This window comes from Nasonia vitripennis, chromosome 2, assembly GCF_009193385.2.
Source record: "Nasonia vitripennis strain AsymCx chromosome 2, Nvit_psr_1.1, whole genome shotgun sequence".
Classification (NCBI taxonomy): domain Eukaryota; kingdom Metazoa; phylum Arthropoda; class Insecta; order Hymenoptera; family Pteromalidae; genus Nasonia; species Nasonia vitripennis.
In genome coordinates this window covers 5,614,438-5,641,691 of record NC_045758.1, presented here as the reverse complement: position 1 = coordinate 5,641,691, position 27,254 = coordinate 5,614,438, and the positions used below count along the sequence as shown (strand labels likewise).

At 48.6% G+C, this 27,254-nt stretch overlaps 1 protein-coding gene across 21 annotated transcripts in view; it reads right to left on the bottom strand.

Annotated features, from left to right (window-relative positions):
* The window catches only part of LOC100122401 (RNA-binding protein Musashi homolog Rbp6), a 542,632-nt gene that overhangs the window by 320,887 nt on the left and 194,491 nt on the right, over positions 1-27,254 (bottom strand). For all 21 annotated transcript variants that reach the window (XM_016981711.2, XM_016981715.2, XM_016981718.2 and 18 more), the window contains one exon: positions 6,453-6,534. In XM_016981711.2, coding sequence (XP_016837200.1) covers positions 6,453-6,534 — 82 coding nt within the window. The remainder of the gene's footprint in view (positions 1-6,452; positions 6,535-27,254) is intronic.

Here is a 27,254-nt window from a genome sequence, read left to right as displayed (position 1 = left end):
AATGTATACAACGGCACAATTGACGATGAAAAGGGGGGGGGGGGAAGATCCTCTCATCGTCGGATTCCAAAACAAGCACCCTCATCGCATTCAATATCACAACTATGGAACAACAACGAGGCAAATTAACAGCTCGCGGCGACGCGCGACGGTGATACGCCACCTGAACACAAAGCTTTAGATGCGGCGCATCAAGCGTCGCTCTCACTCTAATATACAAGATTAATTCGCGAGAGCTTTCAGTGGAGCGATGAAGGGTCTCTTCCCCCACACTAAGGCCATTCGAAGCTCGGTGTGACGACACCGAGGGCGCGCGCGGGTATAATGCATTATATTCCCGTGTCTCGTATAATGCACGAGCTTCGCAACTTGCAAGGTAAACGTGCGCCTCTCCTTCAAAAGAATTTAACTGCGCTGCTGCTGTTCCAAAAGTCTCCCTTATCGCGGCGAAATAAAATATATCGCTCGACTGTCTCTAAAAATAGGATTATATAATTCTAATCCGCAAGACACGCGCAGCGCGTGAGCATATCCCAGTGTGCCTTGGAAAATTGGCCGCCTACTCGCGCGCATTATCAAGCAGCTCGCGCCAAGGAGGAGGCCGTGAGGAGCTCTACACCCACACCTTACCCCCCGGAGAGAGCTGATAAGGACACGACGCTCTCCACGGCACTTACACGTACACACACGTGCGAGCGTGACAGAAGCATACGTTCGCATATATAGTAGCAGAGGTATAGTAGCCGCGCGCGCGGGGAGGCGGTCACGGTACATCTCGTGCTGTATAGAGCTACTGCTGACGAACGCGCGCGCCTTTCACTCGGCCTGATAAATTACTCAACCCTTGACGACGCGCTCGCTGCCGTTTTGTAAGGGCTGGCTATCGTTCGCCTAGCTGCATCATTGAGTTTTTATTTTTCGAATGTAGAAGAGCTTGATTCCGGCATTTTTTGGGATATCGCGTTATTTGAGAAAAATGAATGAATTTATTCACTAAATCATCAAAAGTGAAAGAAAATTGCTGCACACGTTTTCTGCACTGCGTAATAAATCGAAGAGCGAAAAAAACTAAAAAAAGGCACCGCGAGATTCGAATATCTAGCCAGTCTGGCAAGTGCCGACATCTAGCGGAATTTCCGGCAACACCGCACTAGAGCTTTAACGCTCAAGCCAACCGGGAAAACAATTTTCTCGCAAATACAAATCGACGAACGACAAAATATTGTCATGACCGACAACCAAAGATTAAATCCAATGTTGTTCGATAACAATTATTCGAGACCCGGCGGTAATATTTTCTCCTTATTACGGTCAACTTTTTAATCCCAACGTTTCGCGCGCACGTTATCCGACGCCAGAGTGCCAATTACTCCGTCCTTACGCACCTCGGAGATACTCTCGATAAATCACGATTAATTATAATATACTTAACAATTAATAATAAAATACCTCGAGAGATCGTGCGAGACAGGTGTCCGACGTCCCGTCGGATCATCATCCTGCAATTTATAGATTAATAACTCTTATACAATTATACTCCATTTAAGCCGTCAATTTCGAGCGCGTGCACCTGATATGTAAAGAATGGCGATCGGCAGCGATCGCAACTTGCGCGGGAAGCTTATCGCCCAATAAATTCTACTTCTGTAAGGAATATAAAGCCGCTGGTCTACTCCTTCTTCCTCGCCTCTTATCACATACTCTCTTCTCTTTTTGCCGCCTCTCCCTCCAGAGCTTCTTCCTCTCTCGCTCTCTTTTTGCGCAGCGGCGGGTCCCAAGATCTTGGTAATTATTGCCCCCGACGAGTTCCAACTAAATTTTCCGCTAACTATAATTTACGATCGAATTAACGGATCGCGAGTCGCGGCGGAGAATTATCGGCATGGCGGAGGAATTTTCCACCTCTTTTTTCGTCTTCAAATTCACCGGAAAATCACTCGCGAGCCAAGTCGATTAATTATTCAGCAAGTATACGCCCGCAAGAGAGAGAAAGAGCGGTGATAATTAAGTTCGTCATTTTGTTTCTGAAGTCGGCCGCGGGACGCTCTCAATTATAGACGGTTTACTTTTATCTCCAATCGAAGAGAGACAGAGAGAAAAATCCAATTGTCAGGCGGACGGTTCCGATATCCCGATTTATCCTTCGTCGAGCTGTAAAATTAACAAAACCCGCGTCTTCACGGAAACTGCACCGTTAACGTTTGGTACTCGCTCTCTCCTCTCCCGTCTAATTGAGATTAGTTAGCGACTGCCTCGTCCTTCGGGCTCTTGGGATAGTTTGTTCATTAGCGAGTCGTCTTTTTTTTGCGCTCCCAAGCTGCTCGCAGGCGAGGAAAGTACCTGCGTGTATTTTTCTTTACAACTTCTCTCTACCCGCGAAGGGGAGGGAGGTGAACCTTAACGAATGTGGCCAACTTCGTCTTGTTATAATTGCGAAGATTCCTCGAAGAGAGCGCGCGAGCACGCGACTACGGCTGCTTCCCGGAAAAACGAATGGTTATACTCGCTCGCGAGTTCTAGAGAAAGAGAAAAATCAATCTCCCGCACTGCTCGCTAGCGGTATATTTTAAGCTTTATCCATTTCTCGACCATCTATCAAACGTCGCCATAAAAATTCAATCCTATATAAGGAGAGGAGAGTCGCGCGGCGCCCTGTAGCCCCGAAAAAACAATATATCCTCCCCGCGAAACTTGTTGAAACGAAATCTAGTACCGCTCGTCGCATCGATCTTATCTCTCTCGGCGTGCAGTTTTGCTCGAATATCTCTCCGGGGCCGGTATCATCCGGCGAGATCTCATTCGAGCGGAGCCACAACTCTCTCTCCCTTGCGCTCACGCATACACGCGTGCAGGCCATAGATCACAGAAGCGACCCTTAGACCGAGCTGCGACGCGACCCCCATGCCACACACGGGCTAACCATTAATTTACAACCCGCAGAGTCACCGCCACCCCTTTACCCTCCTCCTCCCCCTCCACCTCCTCAGGATTCCCGGTCCCTTTGCAGCGAGCGGCGCGCGGATATGAGCTACGAGCGACGCCGTCCCCGGGAATCTGGCCGCCGCGCCGAGAGCCCCTTTTCGCGATTCATCTATATCGCCTTGACCCTTTCGCCGCGCGCGGCGCCTCTATCTCCCTCCGCGTCTTATGTATCTTTCGAGCGGCTTTGACACACACGTACAGCCCTAGGCGCCTAGCTGCGTCCTTTCAGCCCCCCGTTTTGTTTGTCTGCAGATAAAAGAACACGCTTACACGGACCTTACACGCTTCCCTCTCCGCCGCTCGCGCGCGAGGGTAATTGACTGGAAGAAGGATATTCCGCTCTGGAAGAATATGATTGTGCGGAACCAGCGACGTTCGTTCGTTTATTTAAACTAAAATAGACAAAGCGTACGTGGCTAAACTGTACAACCTCGATCGCGGCGGAATCTTCCAACAAAACCCCGCTCGCGATCATAATGCAGAGCGCGTGTCCGCATGGAACCGCTGCCAAGCGCAATTCGCCGCAACGAGGGCAGTCCCGCTACGAACCGGAGCTAATGGAGGGGGTACAGCTGGCTGGAGGAAAAAGAGCACAAGTGGCGAATTGTATAAAGCACACACTCACTCGGGCGCGCGGTAATTACGGTAATAAAATAATGACAGGTTGCTCGGCCAGTCCAAGTACCTCCCACCTTTCGATCTCTCGTGCACACACTGGACAACGTAGAGCGCAATCGTAATTAACGTGTCGCGCACGTGTGCGGCGGTGGCGCAAAAAACGAGGTGACGGAGAGAAGAAAGGGTGTATAAGGAGTCTTCGAAGGGGTGACGGCAATTACGGCCGCGCGCGCGCGAGCGAGGAGTTAATTTATACGGCGTGAGTCGCAGGTTACTGCTGGACGTGAGGGATGGCGCGAGATATCGCCTACTTCTACCACTACCACTGCAGGCAGCTCCGCGTGTTTTTAATTAATTTTGAATTTCGCTACCCGGGAAATTACCGGCGGCTCGAGAGATGCTCGCATCCGCAGTTCGGAAATCCAAGGTACATAAATCGCGAGAGGCATTCCCAAGCCACCGGCCGAACGATTTCGCGCCGATTCGTACCAGTCTCACTGCTAGAGCGTAGGAGGCGCCGCGTCGCGTCCAAGTATTCTAAGCATCCGGGCGAATCGCAAGTTTCGAATTTCAATTAGCGTCGGAAACCTGAATAATGTCGATGGATATAGCGCAAGCTAGCGGGCCGCGTTTATAACCTATACACGCGAAGAGAAAGCAGAGAAAGGGTTGGCGAAACTCCTAATTGTTGGAGATACTCCAGGCTCGACGAGAGACAATGGCGGGAGAGGCGCGGGACTTTGATTACTCGCAGGCTTTATTTCCGCTTAATAAGCGGGCGTGAACCACGCTTTATATAACTCGACAGACAGAAGTAAGTTGTCTTACGTTTCTCGCCTTTATACTTGTCCGGCAACTTTCGACGAGAGCCTCGGCGTTGGCGATGGCATAGCCGGGGATGGAATTAAGACAGCCCTCTCCCATCCCTCTTTAAGCGCGGATTATAAAGTAGCTACGGGGAATTTGACAGCGGGAACTTGCAACGCCGATTATTGTTTCCCTCGTCCCTCTCTTTTTTCGCCGCTACTGCTTTCCATCGTGTTCGTCCGGAAAAAGTTTTAAACGCCGATTATAACTCCAAGTTATTCTCTCTCTCTCTCCGATGGATTTACACGCCGAGTTGATGGAAATTCCTCGATTGATTTCCAAGCGCGGGAATAATACAATACGACGAATAACACGTCGTTAACGGACTCGGAGATCCGTACGTCAACAATTTCGACAAAGGCGTTTCGACAGTCACCCCAGTACAATGGACACATTATTGCGCAATGAAAGCTCGGAAAACAGTGGCCATCGGGGAAAAAAATGAGGTCAGCCACCCGGCGCAAAGAATCTCGCTTGCACGGCTCGGCGCGTGAAAAAATCGTGCGCGTTGCGTTATTTACGAAGTGACTCAACGCTAATATTTTTAGAGACGCGGAAGCGCCTTCGCGCGCGTGTCAATCATTTTTCGCCGCACGTTTTTCCGGATCGAACGCATCATCGTCTACTCTACTCGCCCACGACTTGTATAGGTGGGGGAAGGGGATGGCCCGGATACTCTCGGCAGAGTTACAGGCAGCACGTGCCGTAAACGTTGCCAATCCTCGCGCGTTCGCGCCAGCCGGAGAAATGAATATCCCCATCGTCTCGAAATAGCATGCTTTTTTCACGATATTTTTGACGCGGGCCAGGAGAAAAAATGAACGCGTAACCGATCGCTTTTCACGAAGACTGACTGTCACTCGAAAAGCGCTTATTTTTCTGAGCGGGAATTGATGCGAGGAGATCGAGAGACTCCGATGAATAATGGAGCGAGATGGCCGGTAATTTGCGCTGAATAATTTTCGAAGATTTTCGGGCGGCGGCGATGATGACGATGATGCACTCGAATGAAGCTTCGACGTATTTGTATTTCGAACGATTTTGATTAACGGTCTAGCTTGATTGATGGACCTTGCAGGCAATTTAAAATTCATAAAAGCCGCTCTCCGATCTACCTCTCAGATCGGGAATGAATTATTTCGCGCGGGAGTGTATAATTTGCGCGAATGATAAAAATTAATTCGAAAGAGAAAATAATCGCACTCTAATTATGAATCAATGTAGGCCTCTCTCTGAAAAGTCGGGTAAAAGTTCCGCCAAAAGTGTGTTATACGACGTGGCGCGCGATCGAACGTTGCGGCGAATTATATACATCACGCTCGGCTCGGTATAATTTAAGTCAAGTGACTCGCGCGCACGCGCTCGTTGCCTCCAGTTACCGCATACTTTATTGACGATTATCCGCGCACACGCGAGAGAGAGAGAGAGAGAGAGAGAGAGAGAGAGAGAGAGAGAGAGAGACCGTATTATAATATTACACACAGTAATTCGGGAAAATTAAGACCCATCATGATGGTAATCGTTATATCCCCCCTCCCTACCCCCTTCACATTGTAGGCCCTTGTGTTTCGAGCATTAATGGATCAATGACGCAAAGCTATTCTCGCTCGCTCAAAAGTGACGCCGAAATTCGAAATCACGTTCGCCGCTACGCTCGCGGTAGTTAATTTAGCCGCAGGATTATTATAATGCAGCTGCGCCTAAATAATGCGGCAAATGCAGCGCGCATGATACGCTAGAAAGTGAATCTGCATAGAGTGGCCTTTGTGAATTTGTGATTTTCTCGGCACGTTATTGTTTTATTATTCTCAAATTAATACAGCGGTGATGATGGATTCGTTTTATCAACGAGTAATTAAAGTTGCACAGCGCACTCGACGATCTTAATTAGGAACTGGTAATATCGCGGAGGCGCATCGTTTCTCAAATCGAGATACGAAGCTCTAAACCGCTTTCCTCCTAATTACACATGCCCAAGGACTCACCTTGATCGTCGCGTAGTTGGATCTTTCATGACCATGACCTCTGTGATGTCGCCGTACTTGGTGAAGTACTCTCTCAGGCTCTCTGTAACAAAAGAATTAATTATTTAGCTAAAAAATTTAATTTCGTTTCTTTGTTATGAATATATTTTTACAAGGCTACATCTCTCTCGGTTTAATTAAAAGTTCTCGTATAGATCAGGATTCGCAGCGTGTCTACAAAACAAAAGCATACATCCAAAAGTTCGAGCGAATTTTTTTCATCACGCCTCGAATTTTCAAGGATTTCGCGCTAGCAGCAGCAGCAGCAGAGCAGTGAAAATCAAAGCACTGAAGATTTACTTTTATCGCTGGCGACATCTTGCAAAATGAAAAATCGCAATATTGAGATCCGAGAGAGAGAGAGAGAGAGAGAGAGAGAGAGAGAGAGAGAGAGAGAGAGAGAGAGGGGAGAGAACAAACGGAGCAGTAGCTTCGCTCTATCCCTTTCTGCGCGCGCGCGCGAGCCAGTCGCCGTAACTCACGAGAATTGACCGTAAAAGTGCGGAACGGGGCTGATGCAGGGGCGGCAGGGAGAAGAGAGCCGCTGAATTTATGGAGGAATCAAACTCCCAGAGTCGTTAACGTACTGGTCTATTAATTGTTTCCGTTTCTCTCGCTGTCTTGCTCTGCGAGCTCCCGCTTGCGACGACTCGATAAGTGTGCGTTGTAAACTCGGCGTGATCCACGGCGCGATCGCGCGAGAGCTGCAAAACTTTTATCCGCCAGCGCGTATATAGTTCTAGTGCTTTCAGCTTTCTCTCTCTCTCTCTCTCTCTCTCTCTCTCTCTCTCTCTCTCTCTCTCCCTCTGCTTCTTTATTCCTCCTTTTTCTCTTCCGTTCGCTCGTCGGCTCTTTTATTTTTTATTCACGAGTTATTCGCTAGCTGGCTCAGGCTCAGTGCTCCGCGAGCTCACGGGCTGTTTGTTATTGGCACACTAACGACGAATGAACTTTTATGGATTCTTCCCCATCCCTCCCTCTCTGCCCTACCAAGTTTCGAGGAGAGGGTTACAATTCAAAAAGTTGCATTAAGTGGTCTATTTAGAAGATAGTGGCTCTGCACGCTCGTGCTTGCCTAAAAGACGCCCTATAAATTTCAAGATTGCTTTTATCTGGTTAAAAGAGTGCCCCTCTCATACGATTTTACCGGGAAAAAAGTCAATTACCGGCACTTTTTCCATTTATCCACGCGGCCGCCGTGGCAGCGGCTATCGGATTACGCGTAAATGGCGTTTTTTCTGAAGATTTCTTCCATCCACTACTTCTGCAAATAAATCTGAAACTCATTTTTTATGGCGCGCGTTTATTAAAATTCCGAATACTCTTAACTTGATGAATTTCTCAATCCGATTATACGTACGTCCACAGCTGAATTTTTCCAACAAACAAATTCAATTTGCCCGCAGAGATATCAAATTCAAATGGCGTTTATTCCTGCGGAGCACCTACTCGCGAGGCCTGACTCTCATTTTCTTTATCCTCGCGCGCCCGCGCCTACACAGCAGCAGCCCCTTCTATACATATTCACCTCTTCCAATTACCAAAACTTTCGTAATTGCAGTGAGCCGCCTGGCCGCCCGCAAGCGCGAGTCTGAGCTCTGTTTAAGACTGAATTAAAACTTTGATTTTTCGCCAGCGGTACTGCTACGCGGGTCTGGAGATAATTGGACTCATCTGCATCACGTCGCGGGAGAGGCCGAGTGAACCCTCACGCGATAACCGGGCGAAAGTCTTTATTGAATTTTTTTTTCAAAAATCTTATGAAGTGACTGTGATGGAACGTCTGTTTGCACAGTATATTCGTAGCAATTTTATAACTGGAAGAGATCGCTGTTTGATAACTTTGTTCATAAAATAATCTCTCTCTACTGATGATTTTAAATATTTCAAACGAATTATGCTTTCCCTCTGTTTTTCCCCGCAATATCGCGTTTCCCCGTTGAAACATTTTAATTATTTATTCGCAGAAATAACTTTAGCTCTCGCAATATTAATTGAACTCTTTAAGCGCTTTAACTTTAATCACCCTATACATAATACTCGCTTTTGAATATAAACTACGTCCTCTCGGAATATTGTTCTCAAATGCGCCAATTTAATGGAACAAATACTTGGGTAAACAATTTACACATGGCGCTTCGTTTAAAACATAAATCAAGCTATACACATCGCCTCGTATACACCGCGATTTCCAATATATTCATTAATTTTCGAGCAAATCACATAATTTGCAAAGTACACGCGGATTAAATGCAAACGCATTAATCTCCCGGCCCAGAGAGTGTGATTTAAAGTATGCCGCCTGCACGCATCGTCGTTGTTACTATAATTTTCCCCATGAATTCACGCACTGGCCAAAACTGCTCGTTTTTGCGCTTATCCAGCTCCCTAAACAAACGCCAGCTTATCGTCGGCGCAACTCTTATTCGCGTAACAGTGCCTCAGGCGATAATTTAGCCGCGAAGAGAGCCTATGCGCACGTTGTACACCCCCTCGGCCTGTTTCGTAGTTAGTGGTACGCAACGGAGCGTAACAGATGCGAATTGTCTTCCAGCTCCTACTTTACATCCTTCTATCTCTCCGGAGAGAGAGAGAGAGAGAGAGCTCTCGCGTGCACACACAATCTGGCGAGCGTTAGTCGCTCACACATTTGCAGCGCCGTTCGTTATACATACTGCACAAGAGAAAGAGTAGAGTCTCAGCTTTAGGGGCTGGCGGTATAGGGTGAAACTGGCGATTGGCCAATGTGGCCGAGATCCAAATATGTCTTACACCCTATCTAATTATACGCTGTTTTATCTAGCGAGCTGGCTCTAAAGGCCTAGAGCCACCTCTGCTCGCGCGGTACTTACTTTCCTGAGCCCGGGCCTTCGATAAACCCGTACACGTATCTCTCGTGTGCGAGCTCGCGGAATCGCTGCAAAAAAAGCAGGCCGCCCTGTGCAGCTCGAACGACCGGCTCTTGCGTCCAAATGGCCTACGGTGTGTGCCAGGGTTCACTTTTACGCAGATGTATACCTGTAAACCCGCGCTAGCTATAGTAGTGTTTTGTTTGTTTACTGCGCGAATGCACATCGAAAAGGCGCGTTATCATCTTAGTGCGCGGACTTACACGGATATTGATTTTCTTTTAAGTTCATATCGAAGTACAGGGACGACTGAATAAATAATATGCCGCTTCCTGTATAGGTCTCATCACACCCGACTGTTTCTACTTTTTGCACGTCGATACACGCTGCTGGACACTACTATATTTGGATCCAAGAAATAAACTTTGCCCAACTTGTTAGCCATCAGGTTTGACCGCGATGCTATTTTCAATCGATGAGAGAACGAGTATATCTTGCCCGTATTTTACTGAAATAGCAGTCTTAAAAAGACAGCGAGTTCGATATAATCTAATTACGCTCGCATATACGCAATAGGATTATCGCGCGTAATTATTCCCATCGTATTTTCGAGGGATAGAGGATCGAGCTTAACACGTTGCCGAAAAATACCAGCGGATCGAAATTAACGCGTTCTCGCTATCGCGTCACACCTCGAATTAAGATATTCAGCGAATATTCGTGTTTTACAAGAGCGGAAACGGCTAAAATTATTACTGGGTCATTCCGGTACATAGAGTCGACACGAAACTTTACTCACGAATTAATGGACTTTTCAATCAGTCATTGTCTAATACCGTATTGATGAACGATCCGCGAACGATTATTGATGTAGCGGTCCCCAACTCAACCCAATATACAAAACAAATTGACGAATAAACACGATTCCACTGCGCAAAAACACGCTTTCGCGTGAGAGTGCGCGACAAGGCTCCGAAATAATGCATTTCAGACTGTCCCGAATAAATGCGTACTCCTCGTCATGATTTTGTACTTTTGAACGCATATCCTTACGTCAATGTCACGGACGCTCGCGCGTCAGGCAAATTTATTCCAACCAAATATTTGCGGTCAGGGCTCGCGTGCAACCACTGCGCTGCAGCGAGATGATGCTTCTTTTGCGCGAGCGCTAAACATTTGATCTCGCCCGCGCGCGAGCGCAAAAGTAATTACCCACTTCTGCTGATTAGGTTAGCCTGCTGCATTTTCATTACAGCGCAGTGCTTTCGAAATGCATGTGCGCGCACACGTCGAGAGATAAAGATTTCATAACGTCCGCGCGCGCGCCTCGCTCTCTCGCACGAGCATTAGCGAGATGACTGTTTTTTTGTTGCCTTTACGACTGTATGTAAATTGTTTGAGAGCTTTTTATTTTAATTTTGCACTCGCGACGCGAGCGTTACGAGCGCGTGGGTTTAATTATATCGACTAGTCTCTGTGAGTGTGTGACCTTCGACTGTGATTTTCTGTTTCTCGAAGTATTGGTGAATCCGGCCGTCAATGTAATCGCGCAGTTCAGCTGTGATGAGAAAAGAAAAATATTCGCCACGGCGTTAGAAGGGAGAAGAGAGTGGAGACCAGTCGACCATTTCCGATGGCTCTTTAATTTGTTTTGGGTGCGGATTGATGGAAGCAATTTCGTCGTTTCCCGGCTTCTTTTAAAACGTCCCATGCCGGGATTTACGAGTGTCATTTCCTTAATTGTTCTTCGTCCGGCACAGGACTTACTTTTGCGAAGGCGGCGGCGGCGGCAGAAGGAGGGGAGCGAGAGAGAGAGAGAGAGAGAGAGAGAGAGAGAGAGAGAGAAGTACTTATGCGGTCCAAAGTGTTTTACATAGCAAAATCGTAAATTTCATTTAATCTCCGGGCGTAAAATTAAAAATTACAATCGCGCGCTGCTTTTTACGATTACCCTTTTGATTGTAACGTTAATTGCCTGTGGAGTGGTATTATCGAAAGCTCGTTACTATATCAACGAAGATAAACAGCGATTCAGTGTGTATACAACAGCGACATTACGATAAATAAATCTGTCAACTCAAAAATCCAAAGCACGCCAGAGCTATTCAAACAGCCGCGATAATAATCGCGAGAGAGCTTCGAAATTCCGAAACTTTACTTCCTTGCCACCGCAGAGTAGTGCGCGTCGCGCAGCTGAAAACTCTCCCCCGCAGCCGCACTAATCCTTCCGTGCGAAGCCATTAGCCCTCCCCATTTTCCTTCTCCTCTTTCCGTTTTACGTATAAGCACTTAAACAGGCGCTCGCGCGAATGTATCGCCTCGCGAGCATAAATAACCTCGGCATGTGAGTAATTATTTTATTAGCAGGACGACGACGCGCGCGACACGCAAGCGCACGTGATAAAATCAAGATGGAGCCGCTCGATTGCGTCGTAATACGTGTGCATCTTGACACACTACTCGCGTGAATGAAAGGAACGCGCCACCCACGCACGAGATCGCGAATTTTCGCCCGCAAGGACGCGCGAGAATGCATAGAAACGTCGTGCGGAAAAATTCAGTGTGCAGGAGAGGCAATTCGTGCCAGTAAAGTACGGAACCTACTTCCGTACGGATCGCGCCCGCGCGTTTATTAATGTTTGCTTCGCGTGTGGGGATGCCCGCGGCGGTGGCGACTTTCTCGTCCTCGGAAGGAATTAGTTTCCTCCTTCTCCTCCTCCTGTGACAGCAGCAGCTCGTAGGGTTGCGATGTTTGCTATGTAGCTCCGATTTCGGAACCCGAGAGCCGAGTCAGTCGATAAAGTCGCGGTTTCACAACCGTTTCTCACGTTCGCCGAGGCTTTTTCGGTTAGGTGCCGCTGCGGTTAATTTGGAGTTGTGGTATTTTTATACGAGCTGGGATCTGATTTTGCCTTCAAGGGAACGTAGATGAAAAGACGCGATCCTTTTCCAGAGCCGGAAAGAAACCCCCATCGACGTGGATAGCGCGCGGTAAATTTGAATTTGTTCTGGATACGTAAATAAAACCGTTACAAAACGAAGTGCCCTCTTCTCCGCATAGCTGGCGCACGTATGCAGACACAGACACACATCCCGCCTGTCTCTCCCTCTCTCTCTCTCTTCCTCTACTATATTTCGCGTCTTTCCGAGTAGTTTAAAACCTAGATTTTCAAGCCCCCCTCCGAACATATTGAGCCCCGACGGTAGCTCTCTCTCTCGCCAGCGCTCCTAGTCTATGGGTTTCATTCAAATGAGATCTTTTCTCGAGGAATGAAGGAAAGCGAGATAGAGAGGAGAGAAAAAAACGAAGGAGCGCGGAAAGAAGGATAGAGGAAAGGTAGCTGGTTCGCTCGAGTGTTTTTCTATTCAGCAACCGAGTTCGCATAAAGTTCTATATAGCCGCGCGCGGTGCTATATACCGCCTCCTCCATTCCATCCTATTCCGCTACTGTGTGTGTGTATGTGTGTGCGCCGCCGCTGCCAGGATTCCCTCAGGAGTGTGGAAGCACAGCAGCAGCTTCGCCTCTCTTCCATTCCGGAGGCGACCGTTCATTGAAACGAATGGTTTTCTCCCCCCCCCCCCCCCCCGTCTCCCTGCGCCAGCTTCTTTTTGGAGGCTTTATCTGCACCTTCGCCCGCGCTATTCCTTCTTCTTGGCTGGGCGCCTCTGCTCCTTTTTTTCTCAGGGATTACTTATCCGCGCTACTGTGCAGCAGCAAGAAGGGCCTAGTTAGACTGGAGGAGGAGCTGCCCTAAAGCATCGTTTGCATAAACACGGAGTTACGATTTCGCCGTAGCCGCGCGCTACGTACACGCTGCTGTAATATTAATGACCAATATCTATACGGTTAGGCGCTTGAATGGACCGCTATCGAACGAGCTGCAGTCTACCGAGAGGGCTCCATGGCAGCTTTCGAGAACGCTTGCACACACGCGGAGAGAGAGATAATAATGAAGGCGCGCGGGAGAGAGAGAGAGAGAGAGAGAGAGAGAGAGAGAGAGAGCTGAACGTTGTTTATGGTAATGGCTCCGGGGATAGAGCTCCACGACGTCCTCGGCAATTTCGCACTTAAGATTTTTGAGCTGTACGTAAGAGGCTGGCTGCAGCGTCGCTCACAGGACAGTTTGCTGATCGATATTATTCCACGTTATATACACGACGCTTTCGAAACACAATAACAAGGAGAATACACTCGGCCAAACATCCGCAAGAGGTTCGGCTCCGCAGTAAACATTTCCACGAACTTCTGCGCGTACGTACGTTAATGCAAAGAGGCAAATTTGACTTTCATATACGCACGAAGCAGCAGCAGCAGCTTCCAACTATCCAACTATCCAACAGCGCGCGTGCCTATATACGATAGAATAAATATAAATTATGCGTCAGCAGCAGCCCAAAGCCGCGTGCGTATACGGCCATACGCGCTATACCGCTCTCTGTGGAAACTGCGGCTGGCGAGAGAGTCGGCCGCTCTCTCGTTGCTCTCGTTCGAATGCCGGCGGGGTTTATTTCGACGATGTCGCGACAGAATTCCAAAGGGAAAAAGCACGAGGACTTCCAGCTGCAGCAGCGGCTTTTACGCGAGCCGTTAACCGCCGGGGGAGCCGCTGAAGAGAGAGAGAGAGAGAGAGAGAGAGAGAGAGAGAGAGAGAGAGAGAGAGAGAGAGAGAGAGAGAGAGTGAGCGACGGACAAACTTAGGACTCGAGCCTCGTCGAGCGGTATAGCGGCACTGCATCAGCGCAGCAGTCGTATGCGCCTCTTTGCAATTCTCGAGAGCGAGCTCCGGAGTTTTAGCGTTTTTGTTAGTTCTCACTTCGTTAAAGTGCCGTTCTCGCATTAAAACGAGCGACGAGCTTTCGAGGAAGATGCAGCGTGGCAGAGAGAACGTCAGCGCTGCGTTAACGTCCAAACATCGTATGGCCGGGCGGACATTTGGTTGTCGGGAGCTTGATGGCTCTAGCTTTTGTCGCCGACCTCCCAGCAGCTGGTGGAAAGTAAAATCTGTGACTGCGGCAGCAGCAGAGCAGAACGTCGAGAATAAGTCGAATCAGCAAGACGAAAAAATGTGCAAAGTAGTCGAAAATCGCCGTATATTTCGCGCTCTCTCGCGCGTACGTGTCGATGCGACACACCGGAGAGCAGTAGTAGTACCTCCGCGGAGACACGGCTGATTTGGTAGGCGTATAGTTGCACTACACGTTCAAATACACAGAGCGCAGGGAGAGAGACGTAGGTGTGCGGAGACGCGTGACAAGAGCCGAAGCCTACCTGGCCAACTGCCAGCTACGGGAACATGTATCGGTCGACTCGTGTGCATGTATACGCGCCGGCGTATGCCTCAGGGAGGTTGGTCGCTCTCGGTTAGTCGGCGCGTGTAGTGTGCACGGGACACACGGCGGCGGAAAGAAAGCGAGAGACTGCGCATGGCCGACCGCATTGCAGCTATGGCCCACCATCCCTCTAATGACGGCGCCACACAGGTACATACGAATCCGGCGCAGCTCTTTAATCGAGAGGTATACCGCTGACGTGCCGGATTTCGCCTTTGAAAATTTCAGACGAAAGCCTGTGCGCAGCGCCAAGCTTATTTTAATACCCCACATTTACATTTTAATCAATTCTCAAGTTCGCGCGGGATAGCGAACGGATTTCTGGCACGCACACTCCAATAAACTTCCCCTCTCTTTCATCTCGGCCGTTGCTGCAGCCTTTTTGCAAATGATATCTGGCAAAGATCGAGGGACGCCATCCTCGATTTTCCGCCGACACTTTGTGTCTCGAGTTCTCGGAGAGAGAGAGAGAGAGAGAGAGAGAGAGAGAGAGAGAGAGAGAGAGAGAGAGATATGCTCGGCTGACCATCGGAGCGCCTGAGGTCTCCGGAGGGCTTGTTTCGCGGTTACCCACTTTCGGCCTATTCGGGGCTCGTTTCGGCCGAACGCGAAAACACGTACACGCGGAGAGAGAGAGAGAGAGAGAGAGAGAGAGAGAGAGAGAGAGAGAGCGAGAGAGAGCGAGAGAGAGATAGAGAGAGAGAGAGAGAGAGAGGGGGGGGGGGGGAGCGTATAGACCGCAAACGTAGCGCGAGTCTCTTACGTGGCGCACATTCAGAGAGAGAAAGAGAGACGCACCGACGACGAGAGGAAGTTTAATCCCGAGCGGGGGATGCTGCTGCTGCAGGAGATTTTTGATTTAGGGCGAGGAGCTCGCGGCGAAATTGGACGTTGATTTAGCGCCCCGCGAACGACGCGTTTTCCGACAGGGAGATAGAGCAAGTGAGAGTGAGAGAGGATAAGGGTAGAGTAGCAAACAAAATTTTGGCCGTTCGAAGGGATCTAGCCGGAATCGATTTCACGCTTGCGAACTTGTTTTGAATTGAAAATCGGAAAGGAGTGAGAAAAAGCAGCAGCGCGAGCGTCGGCCCGCGTATCTGTATACAGATATATGATAGCGGAGAGTACGTATACGGAGCTTTAATTCCGTTTTGACGTCGACTCGGCGATATATCCACGCGGCAGATAGCATCTGACAACGCGGCGGTTTGATTTTTCCGGAGTAATGTAAATTCCGTTTTATGCAGCGAGTGCCACTCCGCGCTCCTTATTCCAAATGTGCATGTTTGCTCGATAATCTGCTAAAACAAGATTATCCCTCCTCGTTTAGCATTATCTTCTCCCTCTCTCTCCGCCTCAAAATCCATCTGCAGCAACAACTCGGGCATTGTTATCCAGTGCATTCGAAATACTTGGAAACTTTTCGAAATTTGCATGATTATTCGCTCTCCCTGGCGCAACGGAACGAACCCGCACAGCAGGAGAGAGAATCAAGAAGGAAGCACGACGCACACACACACACACACAACAAAGGGAAAAAGCAGTAGTAACAGGGCGCGCAACAGCGAATTTTTATTTCCTCTCTCTCTCTCTCTCTCTCTCTCTCTCTCTATCACTCTCTCTCTCTCTCTCTCTCTCTCTCTATCACTCTCTCTCTCTCTCTCTCTCTCTCTCTGTATCAGGAGTTTGTCATGCAAAACGCAGTTTCCTCGGGGGCCAGCTAGGCGGTATCGCGACTCGACGATCAGCGCGGGTTATGCACTCAGCTGTGCCGAGAGCAGCTTGATTTCTTTCCTCTCGCGCACGCGCGAGAAGCAAAGGCATTGGAGATCGAGGGAACGCAGCGCGGCGCTGTCGACGAGGTTAATCAGATTCGTAATGAGGAGAAAAGCCACGCTGACTCGCAATCGAGCGCCCGCCGAGAAATATTCCCGTATTGGTGGTGAAAAAAGCAGGCGAAAGGGGTATAAGGAAAAGAGATAGAGAAAAAGATCGGAAGATCCACTCTTGTTACTCCTGGGCGACATCTTTAATTCATCGAATGCGGATTGTCGGCTGAATCCTAGATGAGCTTTATTCCACATCTTCGCTCTCGAACTATTGGATCCCGGCTCTTGCCGATGAGAGAGAGAGAGAGAGAGAGAGAGAAAGAGAGAGCGAGGAGAGAGGATCTGCGCGCAGAGCCGAGAGAAAGAAAGATTCTCATACGATATAATACCCCCCTGCGACTAAGCGCGAGCGGTCCAACTTCTTCTTTTTCTTCTCCTTCCTCTTCTTCCTCCTCGCTAGGTAGCTTTTCAATATAACGCGGCTGTGTCGACGCGAATTTCACCTTCTTTATTTCCATGGCCTTTTCACTCAGCGGCGGCGCCGCCGCGACGTTCCCTCGCGAATGAGATCTTTCCGGCTTCTTATAAAACTGTATCTCTTTATCATCCGCCACCCCGACCCTTTCTTCCGATTCTTTCTCTCTTCTGTGCGCGGGCGCAGGTGACGCGGACTTTTTAATTTTTTCTATGTATCATATCAACGTACTCCTTATCTGCATTTTTTGTCTTCGCTCTGTATCGCTGGAATTATTCCTCTCATCTTAAGGCCGCAGGTGCGATTACAAAGTGAAATTATCGGCTTCCAGAAACTTCGGATATTGAAAATTCAAATGTAAAAGGAAAGCATATGCGCATGAAATTACAAAATTCTACCTCCGACTTCTCGCTCTCACGGCTTTATGAATTCAACGCGCGCTAGGAAACGCATTGCGGTATTTCGAGTCTAGCCGGAAAAATGTATTATTCGCTATGCGGCGTTTTCCAGACAGAGAAGGGGAATTCGAAAACGCTCGCGCGCACGAAATAGAGAAGAAAGATAAAAGAGGTTAATTTGCTTATCAAAGAGCTCCTCTCGAACTGCAATTACAATAAATTTGAATCGCTATTGCGAAGCGCCACATAATCCTCGGCGAGCAACGAAAAAAAAGGCATCCGCACGATAAATCTCTCGCCACGGAGATCGACGCGCGGTCAGCCGTAAAAGAGTTATGCTAATTTATCGCCGACTCATATCCGACGTCACGCGCGCACTCTCAGAGAATATAATTTGATTCGCGCGAAAATCTTCCCTCGCAACAACGCGCGCGCTTTCCGGAGAAAAAGGAGTCTCTTCGCCCGAGAGACGGGAATAAAAAAAAGTGGAAGAATAGAGACGCGCCGGTATATAACTAAAATGAGGCCTGCTGCAATCGCAAAGACTACTCGCGAGCGGCGGCCCGGTTAATATTTCACCGCCCTTAGTACTCGAAAAATTGAATTTAATAATTCAGCTCGATAGGCGAGCCACTGCTGCTGCTCCTTGACGCGGTCGCCGTCTAGGCGGAGGAGCTATACGCGGAGCCGTGGGCGCGCCGCAGACCGGATGAAAAATGCAATATCCAGCTGGATTTCTTAATCCGATTTCGCATTGTTACACACATACCACTTCGTTTTTGGGACTAGAATGCGCCCTCAGATTTTTTAGTAATGTTGTCTACGCGATGAGCGAGTAAAAATAGGAGCTTGCCAAAGACGAGAGAGAATTTCTGGAAATACGTCAAAACATTAGTGACAGCTCAATGCCTCTCTGCTCCGATACCAGCTCGCGCTAAAACATTTTCCATCCAAGGCCAAGAAGACATCCGTCAGCTTCTATTATGAACAAAGTCACGCCTCACGCGTCGCCGCCGCGAGAGTGACAAAGTTACAGGAGAAGAACACAAAAATAGAGAGCTGCGCTGAGAGAAATCAAAGTGGAAATCTCGCTTTCTGCACTTTCCAAGATTTTCAATGCGCTCCAGAAATATAACAATACCGTTTCTTACATAATAGCTGTACGTACACACACGCACACATCCAATTTCACGGAATAACTGCGATAAAAATGTAAACGAAAATCCCGAAATTCGTAACAATCGACAATCTCGGCGGGGCTCTGCACTTGCCGAAATCTTGAAGAGGAGAAAACCGGTCGGTCAATCGGCCGTATACAGTATGTCGGGGGGGGGGGGCTTACGTGCACGCAAAGTGGGTATTGGCCGACGCATCGAGAGGAAAACGATAACGGTTTCGGGACGAGGCGGAAGAAGAAGAAGCCAAGCTTTCGGTTATACAAAAGAGCCGGGCGACGCGATATTCTCTCGATCGCGGGCTGCGGAAGGGGGGAACCAAATACATGATGCAACAGATGCCGATTGTATCGCTTCTTCTCTCCGCAGACTCCGCGTGTAAAGGTTTGTTTCGTTATTCTCGCGGGCATGAATGTCAATGCGCTTGTTTCGTTGTTATTGCGTTCGTCTATAGCACACACGCGTGCTTCAGAATTTCGACGTTATTCAAGCGTTGTACGTCGCGGCTAATCACCGATCAGGCGCCTTCGACATCTGAAATATTCAATTGGATATTAACCATTGAATCGATCGACTGGAATAAAAACGATAACGGACGTACGCCTGTTAACCTCGGTTAACCCCGCGTATAGCAACGGTCCAGCCTCTCTCTCTCTTGAACATCTATACACTCGATGTGCATCGATGACGTCAAAAGTCCGTTTTCATCCGAGCATATCGATTCGCGACGCTGCTGGTATAACTCCGAAGAGGCGGGCACAGCGGCGAATTATTCGCCGTCTCGCGATGCGTATCGCGTTGGTAAAAATGTGATTCGGACCGTGCATCCTCGAGAGCCAATCTGAATCTCATTAACGGCTCGAGCCGGCCGTCCGCAAGGAGATCCTTTGAAGATAATAACAGCTGTTAATTGAAACGGCTATCCTGCCACACAGCCTTGTAATTACGGCGATAATTGAACGCGCGCGGAATTTCGTTCGCGTCGGTTTAATTCGATTGCGTAATCGCGATTTCACGTCTCTAAATACGTCATTACAATCGAGTACCAGAGCGATTGAATTTTATTCCGATTCGCGACTTTGGCAGAATCGACGCGAATAAATCGAGCTGACCCTGAAAACGACGACAGTGAAGTGGCTGCTCTCTCAAGAAATTAGCGAAAGTAATTCACTCCTCGCTCGAACAACAAATCGGATTTCCTATCAGCTATACACAGTCGAAGTATGTACACTCCTCGAATGCCGCTAACTGTCAATGCCAGAAAGTATCGGCAGCATCTAAACATAGATCACGTATAATTAGAGGAGAGACTCTCTACCTCCCGTAGAGCCGCGTGCCAAAGCCGCTGGTGCTGCTGCGCAAGATTCGAGGTCCGTCTGCTAACTATAACGACAATCGAATTGCGCCAAGACGTCGTGGCGCGGGTACGTGTGTGTTACTACCAGCAGTGTACAGCATCGGAGGCGAACGAGAAGAGGGAAGAGGAGAAAGAAGAAGAAGAAGAAGAAGAAGAAGAAGAAGAGGCCTCGTATAAGGCGAAAGAACAACGAGAGACGGAGAGGAAGGAAGCAGAGGTCGGCAACCGCTGCACGAATTCCTATTTACTTTGCTTTTAGCTTGTTATCGTTCGGTTGCTAAGCGCGAACGATGTAACACGAGTCCGAGTTTATTGGGAATGCTCTTGTTTGTGCCGCTTAGCTCCGGCGACGAAGGCCGAGAGAGTTTGCTCTATCTGTCTATGGCGGGATATGTGCGCGAACACCTCGGGGGACGCCGTAGAGCTCTGTGTGTTGTGCGCTACAGTGTATAGAGAGACCTACCGGTTTTCGACGTCTACACTGTATACCCCTGCGAAATTTATGCCCAGACTATGTTTGGGCTCGCGTGCGCCGCCGAGTTTCTTCTTGTTATCGCGTTTTGTTTGCTGTTTACCGGGATTTCAATTTACATCCATAAACGAGGTTACATCGGCGTAAAAATCGTATTCCGCGTCGAACTACAAAGATTTTTAATGAAAGAAGAAGAAGAGAGAGCACTCCGAGTGTCGCAAGCTTCCAAGTTTGTCGGCGGCGCGCTCGCAAGCACGACTACTATATATAGCGGTGGAGGAGAGCGTCGTCAGGGCTACTGCACGCACACGAAGATCCGCTGATTAAGAATCGTGATTAGCCATTTATTTTGGTAATGTTTGGGCCGGATTCCGTAATGCTAAAGTTGGCGCACGACCGCAGTTGCCCCGGCGAGCGCAACCTGGTCCATTAGCCCCAATAAACGCCGCACGGCGACGCGAGAGCGGAAAGGTTACCGAGATTTGCAGCTCGTTGCGGCATCGCAGACTCTGCGAGTATGACTCGAGTCTCTCTCGGCGACCCTCTTTCTCTTTCTCTGATGCTTCTCCATGACCCTCTTTATTAATTATATTTTCAGGTCCGATTATGCCGCAGAGTGCATTGTTGACATCGATTCGAGTCATGATTCGAGGCTTGTTGTCGTCGAGGTTTATCCCGGCCCGGTGAAAATGATAAATCTTCCGGGTAGCTGCATTAGCCATTGTTCTAACCGATTTTTAATTTCCTTTCCCGCAGAGAAGCTGCAGAGCGCGGGTCCAGCTTATAGTCGGCTATTATTATGCGCGCGCGCGCGAGCGCGAAAAAATAAGGGGTAAAATAACGAGGGGAAACAAATCAGCGTCGGCCGCGCGACGGAAAATAATAAATGCTCGCTGAAAAGGGGCGGCTTTGTGCCAGATAAGCTTTTTTAAATTACGAAACTGAAGCTATCATCGCGTCGCGCGCGCCGAGCGCCACCTCTACTTTTCCCTATATATTTTTTTACTTTCATCTCGTTCTCTTTCTTCTTCTTCTCTCTCTCTCTCTCTCTCTCTCTCTCTCTCTCTCTCTCTCTCTCTCTCTCTCTCTCTCTCTCTTCTCAAAGGCCGTTATCAGTTTGATTAATGGTATCGTTAGCGCGGCGAGTTCCATCATACGCATAAAGCGTCTTGCATTTATTAGAATAGGAGAAATTTGCGCGAGCGACGATAGTGTGCGGAGAGACAAAAAGAATCTCTCGCGCGGGTTATGACAAATATTTCTCATATTCTTCGCGAAGGGCATAATCGCGAGAGATAAACATTTACAAGGCGAATTTCTTTTTCTCTTCTCTCGGGGCTGGCCGCCGCAGACAATGCATATAACGAGAGGAGAAATATGATGGAGTGGAAGAGTCGAGATGAGAAAAGCGCGAGAGCTCTAAAGTAAGTCAAACTACTTTGTAACTCCGCTGGCACATTCGATACGTAATTACGGAATAAAAGCTCTTAAAACTCGGAATTTTATTTTTCATTCCTGACCTGGAGAGCTGACGATGATTTCCGACCGTTCAAAATTTATACCGGCAAATTTCCTGCTTCGCGGATAGTCGCCTCATAAAGGCTCGTCCGAAATAATGACGGCGGACAATATAGGCTCATTAACATATCGTTAAATATCTCGTTATTAACACGGCGCTCCTCGTAAATCCACGGCATGAAGGGGGCATCTTATACACATCGCGTCCGATTTCCATCCTATTTGTATAACCTCGCGTTTAAAGTAGACTCGCGCTCGCCGCAGCCGCTACGCGATAAAAAGCCGCGATAAGGAAAGTAATTTGCTCGAAAGCAGCGCGAAAAAGAAGCAAAAGGCGCGCGCAACAGTGGGATCGTGTTGTATATGCCGTCAAAGAAAAATTACGGGACGGGAGTAAATTTTTCGATCCCTGTCTATATTTTTGGCCGAAATCAGATTGTTCAAGAATAAATTACACTCGGTTCTCCCGGGCGCAAAAATAACAAGGGCAGGAAAATTTCAGCCGGAGACAAGGGATTCTCTGCGCTCGTCACAACTTTCCTCTCACGTCCCTGTACACGCGAGGACAAGCGAGCTTTCACGGGAGAAAAGGAGCCGCTTAAAGTCTTTAAATACGCGCGCGCGTGAATCGTCTTTGGCGCTCTTCGACTTTCGCAGCAGCAGCGGTGCGCTGCTAAGGGCATCTCACGGGAACAAAAGCTCGCGTCGTCGTAGCTGTCTTCGTCGCCGGGCTAAAGGAAGGAGAGCAAGAAGGAAGAAGAAGAAGAAGCCCTCGGAAAGTTATTCGACGAATTTAGCGTTTCTTGCTCGCCCGTGGCAGTGAATAACACGAGGGACCACGCCGCTCGTACTTCCAATTTATGCGTCGACGTCGTCGTTGTCGTCGTCTACTCTCCAGTCGCGTGCATTCTCGAGAGTCGTGGCTAAGTAGAATGACACCGGGGTGGCTCTTCCTTCTTCGAGCTGTTCCATACGGCCCTGCTGTGTATAAGTAGTCTAGAGAGAGAGACTCTCTCTCTCTCTCTCTCTCTCTCTCTCTCTCTCTCTCTCTCTCTCTCTACCAAACTCGCCGCGCGCGCCGTGCTTCATTCGCTGCTCGCCAACTTAGCTCAGAGTTTACATGCCGAGCGAGAAGTAGGTCGGCGTTCCTTTGAAACGGGGGTGCGCGCTCTCCGCAGCAGCCAGATTTCCGAAAGAGCGCATGGTGTGGCCGAACGGGAGAGGCGTGTTGTAGCGGCGGCGGCGAGAGCGATAAAACGATGTCTGCTGAAAATAGCTCGCGTGTTGAAAAGCCGTTTCTCCCCGGAAGTTTTTCCCGCTCTTCTCTCTGACAGAAAGCCTCTCGTCTGCATTTATGCAAAAGCTGAGCCGCAGGTACACAACTCCCGAGTTCGACTCATGACGAGAATAACTCTGAACACCATTAGGTCCGTACACACACTCGGTAATTACCAGCCGGGAGGTGGCAAATAAGGCCTGTTCATTGATCATCAGAGCCGTCGTCGCGAGCCGTCTTTACAAGCGCCGAGAGTTGTATTATACACACGGAGAGTAAGTAGAGAGAGAGAGAAAAAGAGAGAGAGAAAGAGAGAGAGAGAGAGAGAGAGAGAGAGAGAGAGAGAGGCATCACGTGCCCGACACCGGCGGCGAAGAACGAGCTCTCTCGACTCGCCTATGATTCTTCTTCATAAGCCTCAACAACGACCTTCAGCACCGCGGGCCCGCGCATACATCTTTATGTCAGCTCTCTCGCGCGGATAGTCGCTTTAAACGTCCCTCGCGAGCACCAGATCCATCAGAGAAGAAAGCAAGCAAGAGAATGCGATGGAGGGAGAGAAAGCTGCGCGCCGCGGAATGATGTATGAGATGCATTTGTAAGTTACCGCACGCTGCTGCTGCTGCTCTCGAGGCTATGTGACGTCCGCACGGTACGACTCTCTTTCTCCTTTTCTTTCTCTTATCAATCCCGGAGAGAAGGACTACTTGCGTAGATTGCCCGGAAAAAATGAATTGAAGTCTCATAAAGATCCCGGGGATTGATTCTAGTGGTATCGTCAATTTCAAAGAATAGATGACGCTTTTAAAATTCACGCTTCATTGGATCCGGCGAAGAGACTCGGCTATAGAGCATTAACTAGTCAGCAAATCCCAGACGACCGTACCCGCAAAAAAGTCCAAACTAAAGCCTCGAACCCGGACTACCGCTGCTGCTGCCGCTGCACACGTCGAGAAGAAAAAAGCCAGCGAAAATCTCCCGTGAAACCCTCGCTCTACCTTTTTCAGCCGATAGAAGCGCGCTGTGTACCGCAAGTTCGAAAGCCGCGGTTTTCGAATAATGCAACAATCGTGTTCCACCCCCACACACCCCTGCTGCTGTATACTGCTGAAATCAGCGCTTGCACGAATGTGCAAATCGCGAGAGCATTCAGCCCGTCGTCGTCGAGCGCGTACGTGTCTTCAAAGTAGCTTTGACCTGCCTCTCCCTCTCTGACGACCCCCTCACACCGAACGATATAGTGTTTCTCAGAGTCGTCGCCGCATCAAACGGCTTACGCTACTCGTTCCGAACTGTATACACGTCAGTAGGCTGCCGCACTCTAACCGAAAACGCTCGGGTTCGCCTGAGCTTTCGTTCACTTCGGCTGGACACCTAGGATTCGTCTGCTCGCATATCCGATTCACACCGCGATTCGACGAAGATAGAGTGACTTTGCGGCTCCCTTTTTGGAGCATCGAGCTTATGCCTCTCCGTGTGGGATATGTATTCCAGACTTTTAAATAGTCTACGTAACTTACGTGTACCCATATGTGCTATAATCAAATAAGGAGGCCTCACCTGCAACAAAAAAGAGAGCATTCGGTTAAACAAATGCGCAAAGAAAATTTGAGATTGTTATACTAATTAAGAGCAGCCTTGCGGTATGAAACAATTAAAGCACGACTGCTGCGCCCGCCAATTAAAAAAGTTATTCTCCCTTCCCGTGTCAAACGGAAAGGCAACCTTTGACACGTTCGCACAATACAAAAACATTTCCGCGCGCGCTCGCGGGTAGTTAAATTAAACCGAACAAACGAAAGGACGTTTTCCGCTCGCTTGAGAGCTGGCCTCGCGCACTAAATCAAGAACAAGCGCTGAAAAATATAACGCTTTCTTTCTCTCTCTCCAGTCGCGAATCCAACTCAGCGTGTGATACTTGAATTACCCGGAGATAGAGATAGAGAGAGAGAGAGAGAGAGAGAGAGAGAGAGAGAGAGAGAGAGAGAATACGCGAATAACCCAAGGGGTAATTTTTGCCAACGAGTCTCTCACGGTAAAAGGACGCAGCGGTCCGCTGCTCAAAAGGCCGCGCACGCAAAAAAGCAGCGACGATACGAAAGCCGAGAGTTTAAAAAGAGAAGATCACACGAGAGAGATTTTCCGCGAAAGGAAGAGAACAGGAGAGAGGGGGGGGGCAGTAGCAGCAAAAAAAAAAACACGCAGTCGAAAGAATGAGTTTTCCGAGCGGCAATTCTACGAGGGCTGCGCTACTTTGCAGTTTCCCTCTCGCTCTTTTTCCTGCTCCTACACGAAGGCCACCCATAAATAATACCGTCGCCAATCCTGCTGTATGTTCACCACAAGCACAAGCGGAGAGAAAGAACAGAGCAGCGGCAGCATTTGGCCCTCACTAGAAAAGTTTTTAGAAACTTTTGCAACGCCGGGCGGCCGGTGCGGCTATATAGCTTATGTAAGAGAGAGGCATTCCAGAGCGCGCAACGACAAAAACATTCGCGAGCTGGTGCTCTCGAAGGGTTTCTGCGCTGAGCGCGGGAACGCAAGAGAAGCTAGCTTGACTGGTATATCTCAAAGTTAATTTGCTTTAAAAGAATAATAATATGATGAAATGGGTTAATTTTTACAGTAAAGAGCGAAAAAATTTGAAAGACTTCGTTTTGAGACTACACTTATAGTAGATAATGCATCTATGATATAAAAAAGAGCCAGTCAAACGTTTGGGCTCTGCTACAGATCAAAAATCATCTCGTTCGCAACCTCAAAAATCACGAATTTCTGGCGCTCACTTATCAGGCGATTAGCGTACCTTGGCACGTTTTTTTGGAAATCTATCCTACATAGGCTTAAAGAAGACGGGCAAATAAGCAAAACTAGGTAGGGTAGAACTTCGGGCAGCTGCTGCTAAGGCTTGAAATATCGCCTCGTATCGGTCCTCGAAAATCGCTGAATTCCGGGTGTCACTTATCGGGCGTTCTCGATACGTTTGCACGTTTTTTCGTTAATCTAACCTACATGCTCGATTCATGTACAACCTCGCACTCTCTTGTGAGTTGATCAAAATAAGCGGGAAAATTTAGAAACAGCCCAAACGTCACGTACGAAAGCATAATCTCGCGATATTCATTTAAACTCGTGTAATAGCCTCTAATCACCTATCTGAAATTTTGTCCGCCCGACGGCGCTCTCGAAACTCTGAATAATATACCTATGTTACTCCTCGAGTGAATTTGGAGCTGCAGCTTGGTCATTTCGAGACTTTCATAATTCTTGCTAGCAGCACGCGCGGCATTGTTAGTGTCTCACTCGCTCAGTCGGGATGGCAATCCTCCGTAAGCCTGTTATTTCCGCGACGCACTCTCGGTCGAATATTCTCGAGAGGGCTTTCGTCTATGATGAAAAGCCGAGTGTAATGAAGGGTCGGAGGAGGACGCGCAGCGTTATTATTCTGTGCCTATTTCCAAGTTTATATTTCTGCCTTTTTTATCACAAGTTTTTTAAATAATTAAAAAAAAAAAATTGTCGAACATGATTCCCTAATACACTCGCTCTAATAAGGCCCTCTTCGTCTTTATCGCCCCCGAGGGTCTCGGTGCGGCAGTCTGTAATTAAACCATGAAGAACGTTAGAAAGATCGCAGTTTCACAGCTCGGCAGGCCAATCATCGCTCGTACGCATTACAGATACTTTCTCACCTCTTCAGTAGCAGCACAGAGAGAGAACACGAGAGGAAGATCTCGGCGAGCCCCTTTTTCGAAAAGAGACAGTTGCCTGGGGGGTGCGAGAGAAAAAGCGACAGAGACATTCCCGTGAACGTCTGAATTCGCCGCCAGAGAAGAGAGAGAGGGTGAATAAGAGAGAAGTCAATAGTAAGGGGGCGCTGCGGGTATAGGGGATTTGGAGAGAAAGCATCAGCGAGATATTGAGTTGTGAGAGATGAAAGTGTGAATTGGCCCTATTTGTTACGCCGAATAGCTTACTTCTTTTCTATACACATTCTTATATAATAAGGGCGATCGACACCATTTTAAAGCGGCAGAGACGTGGATACTGTCACATTTTTACAGGAGAGAAGCTATAAGCTG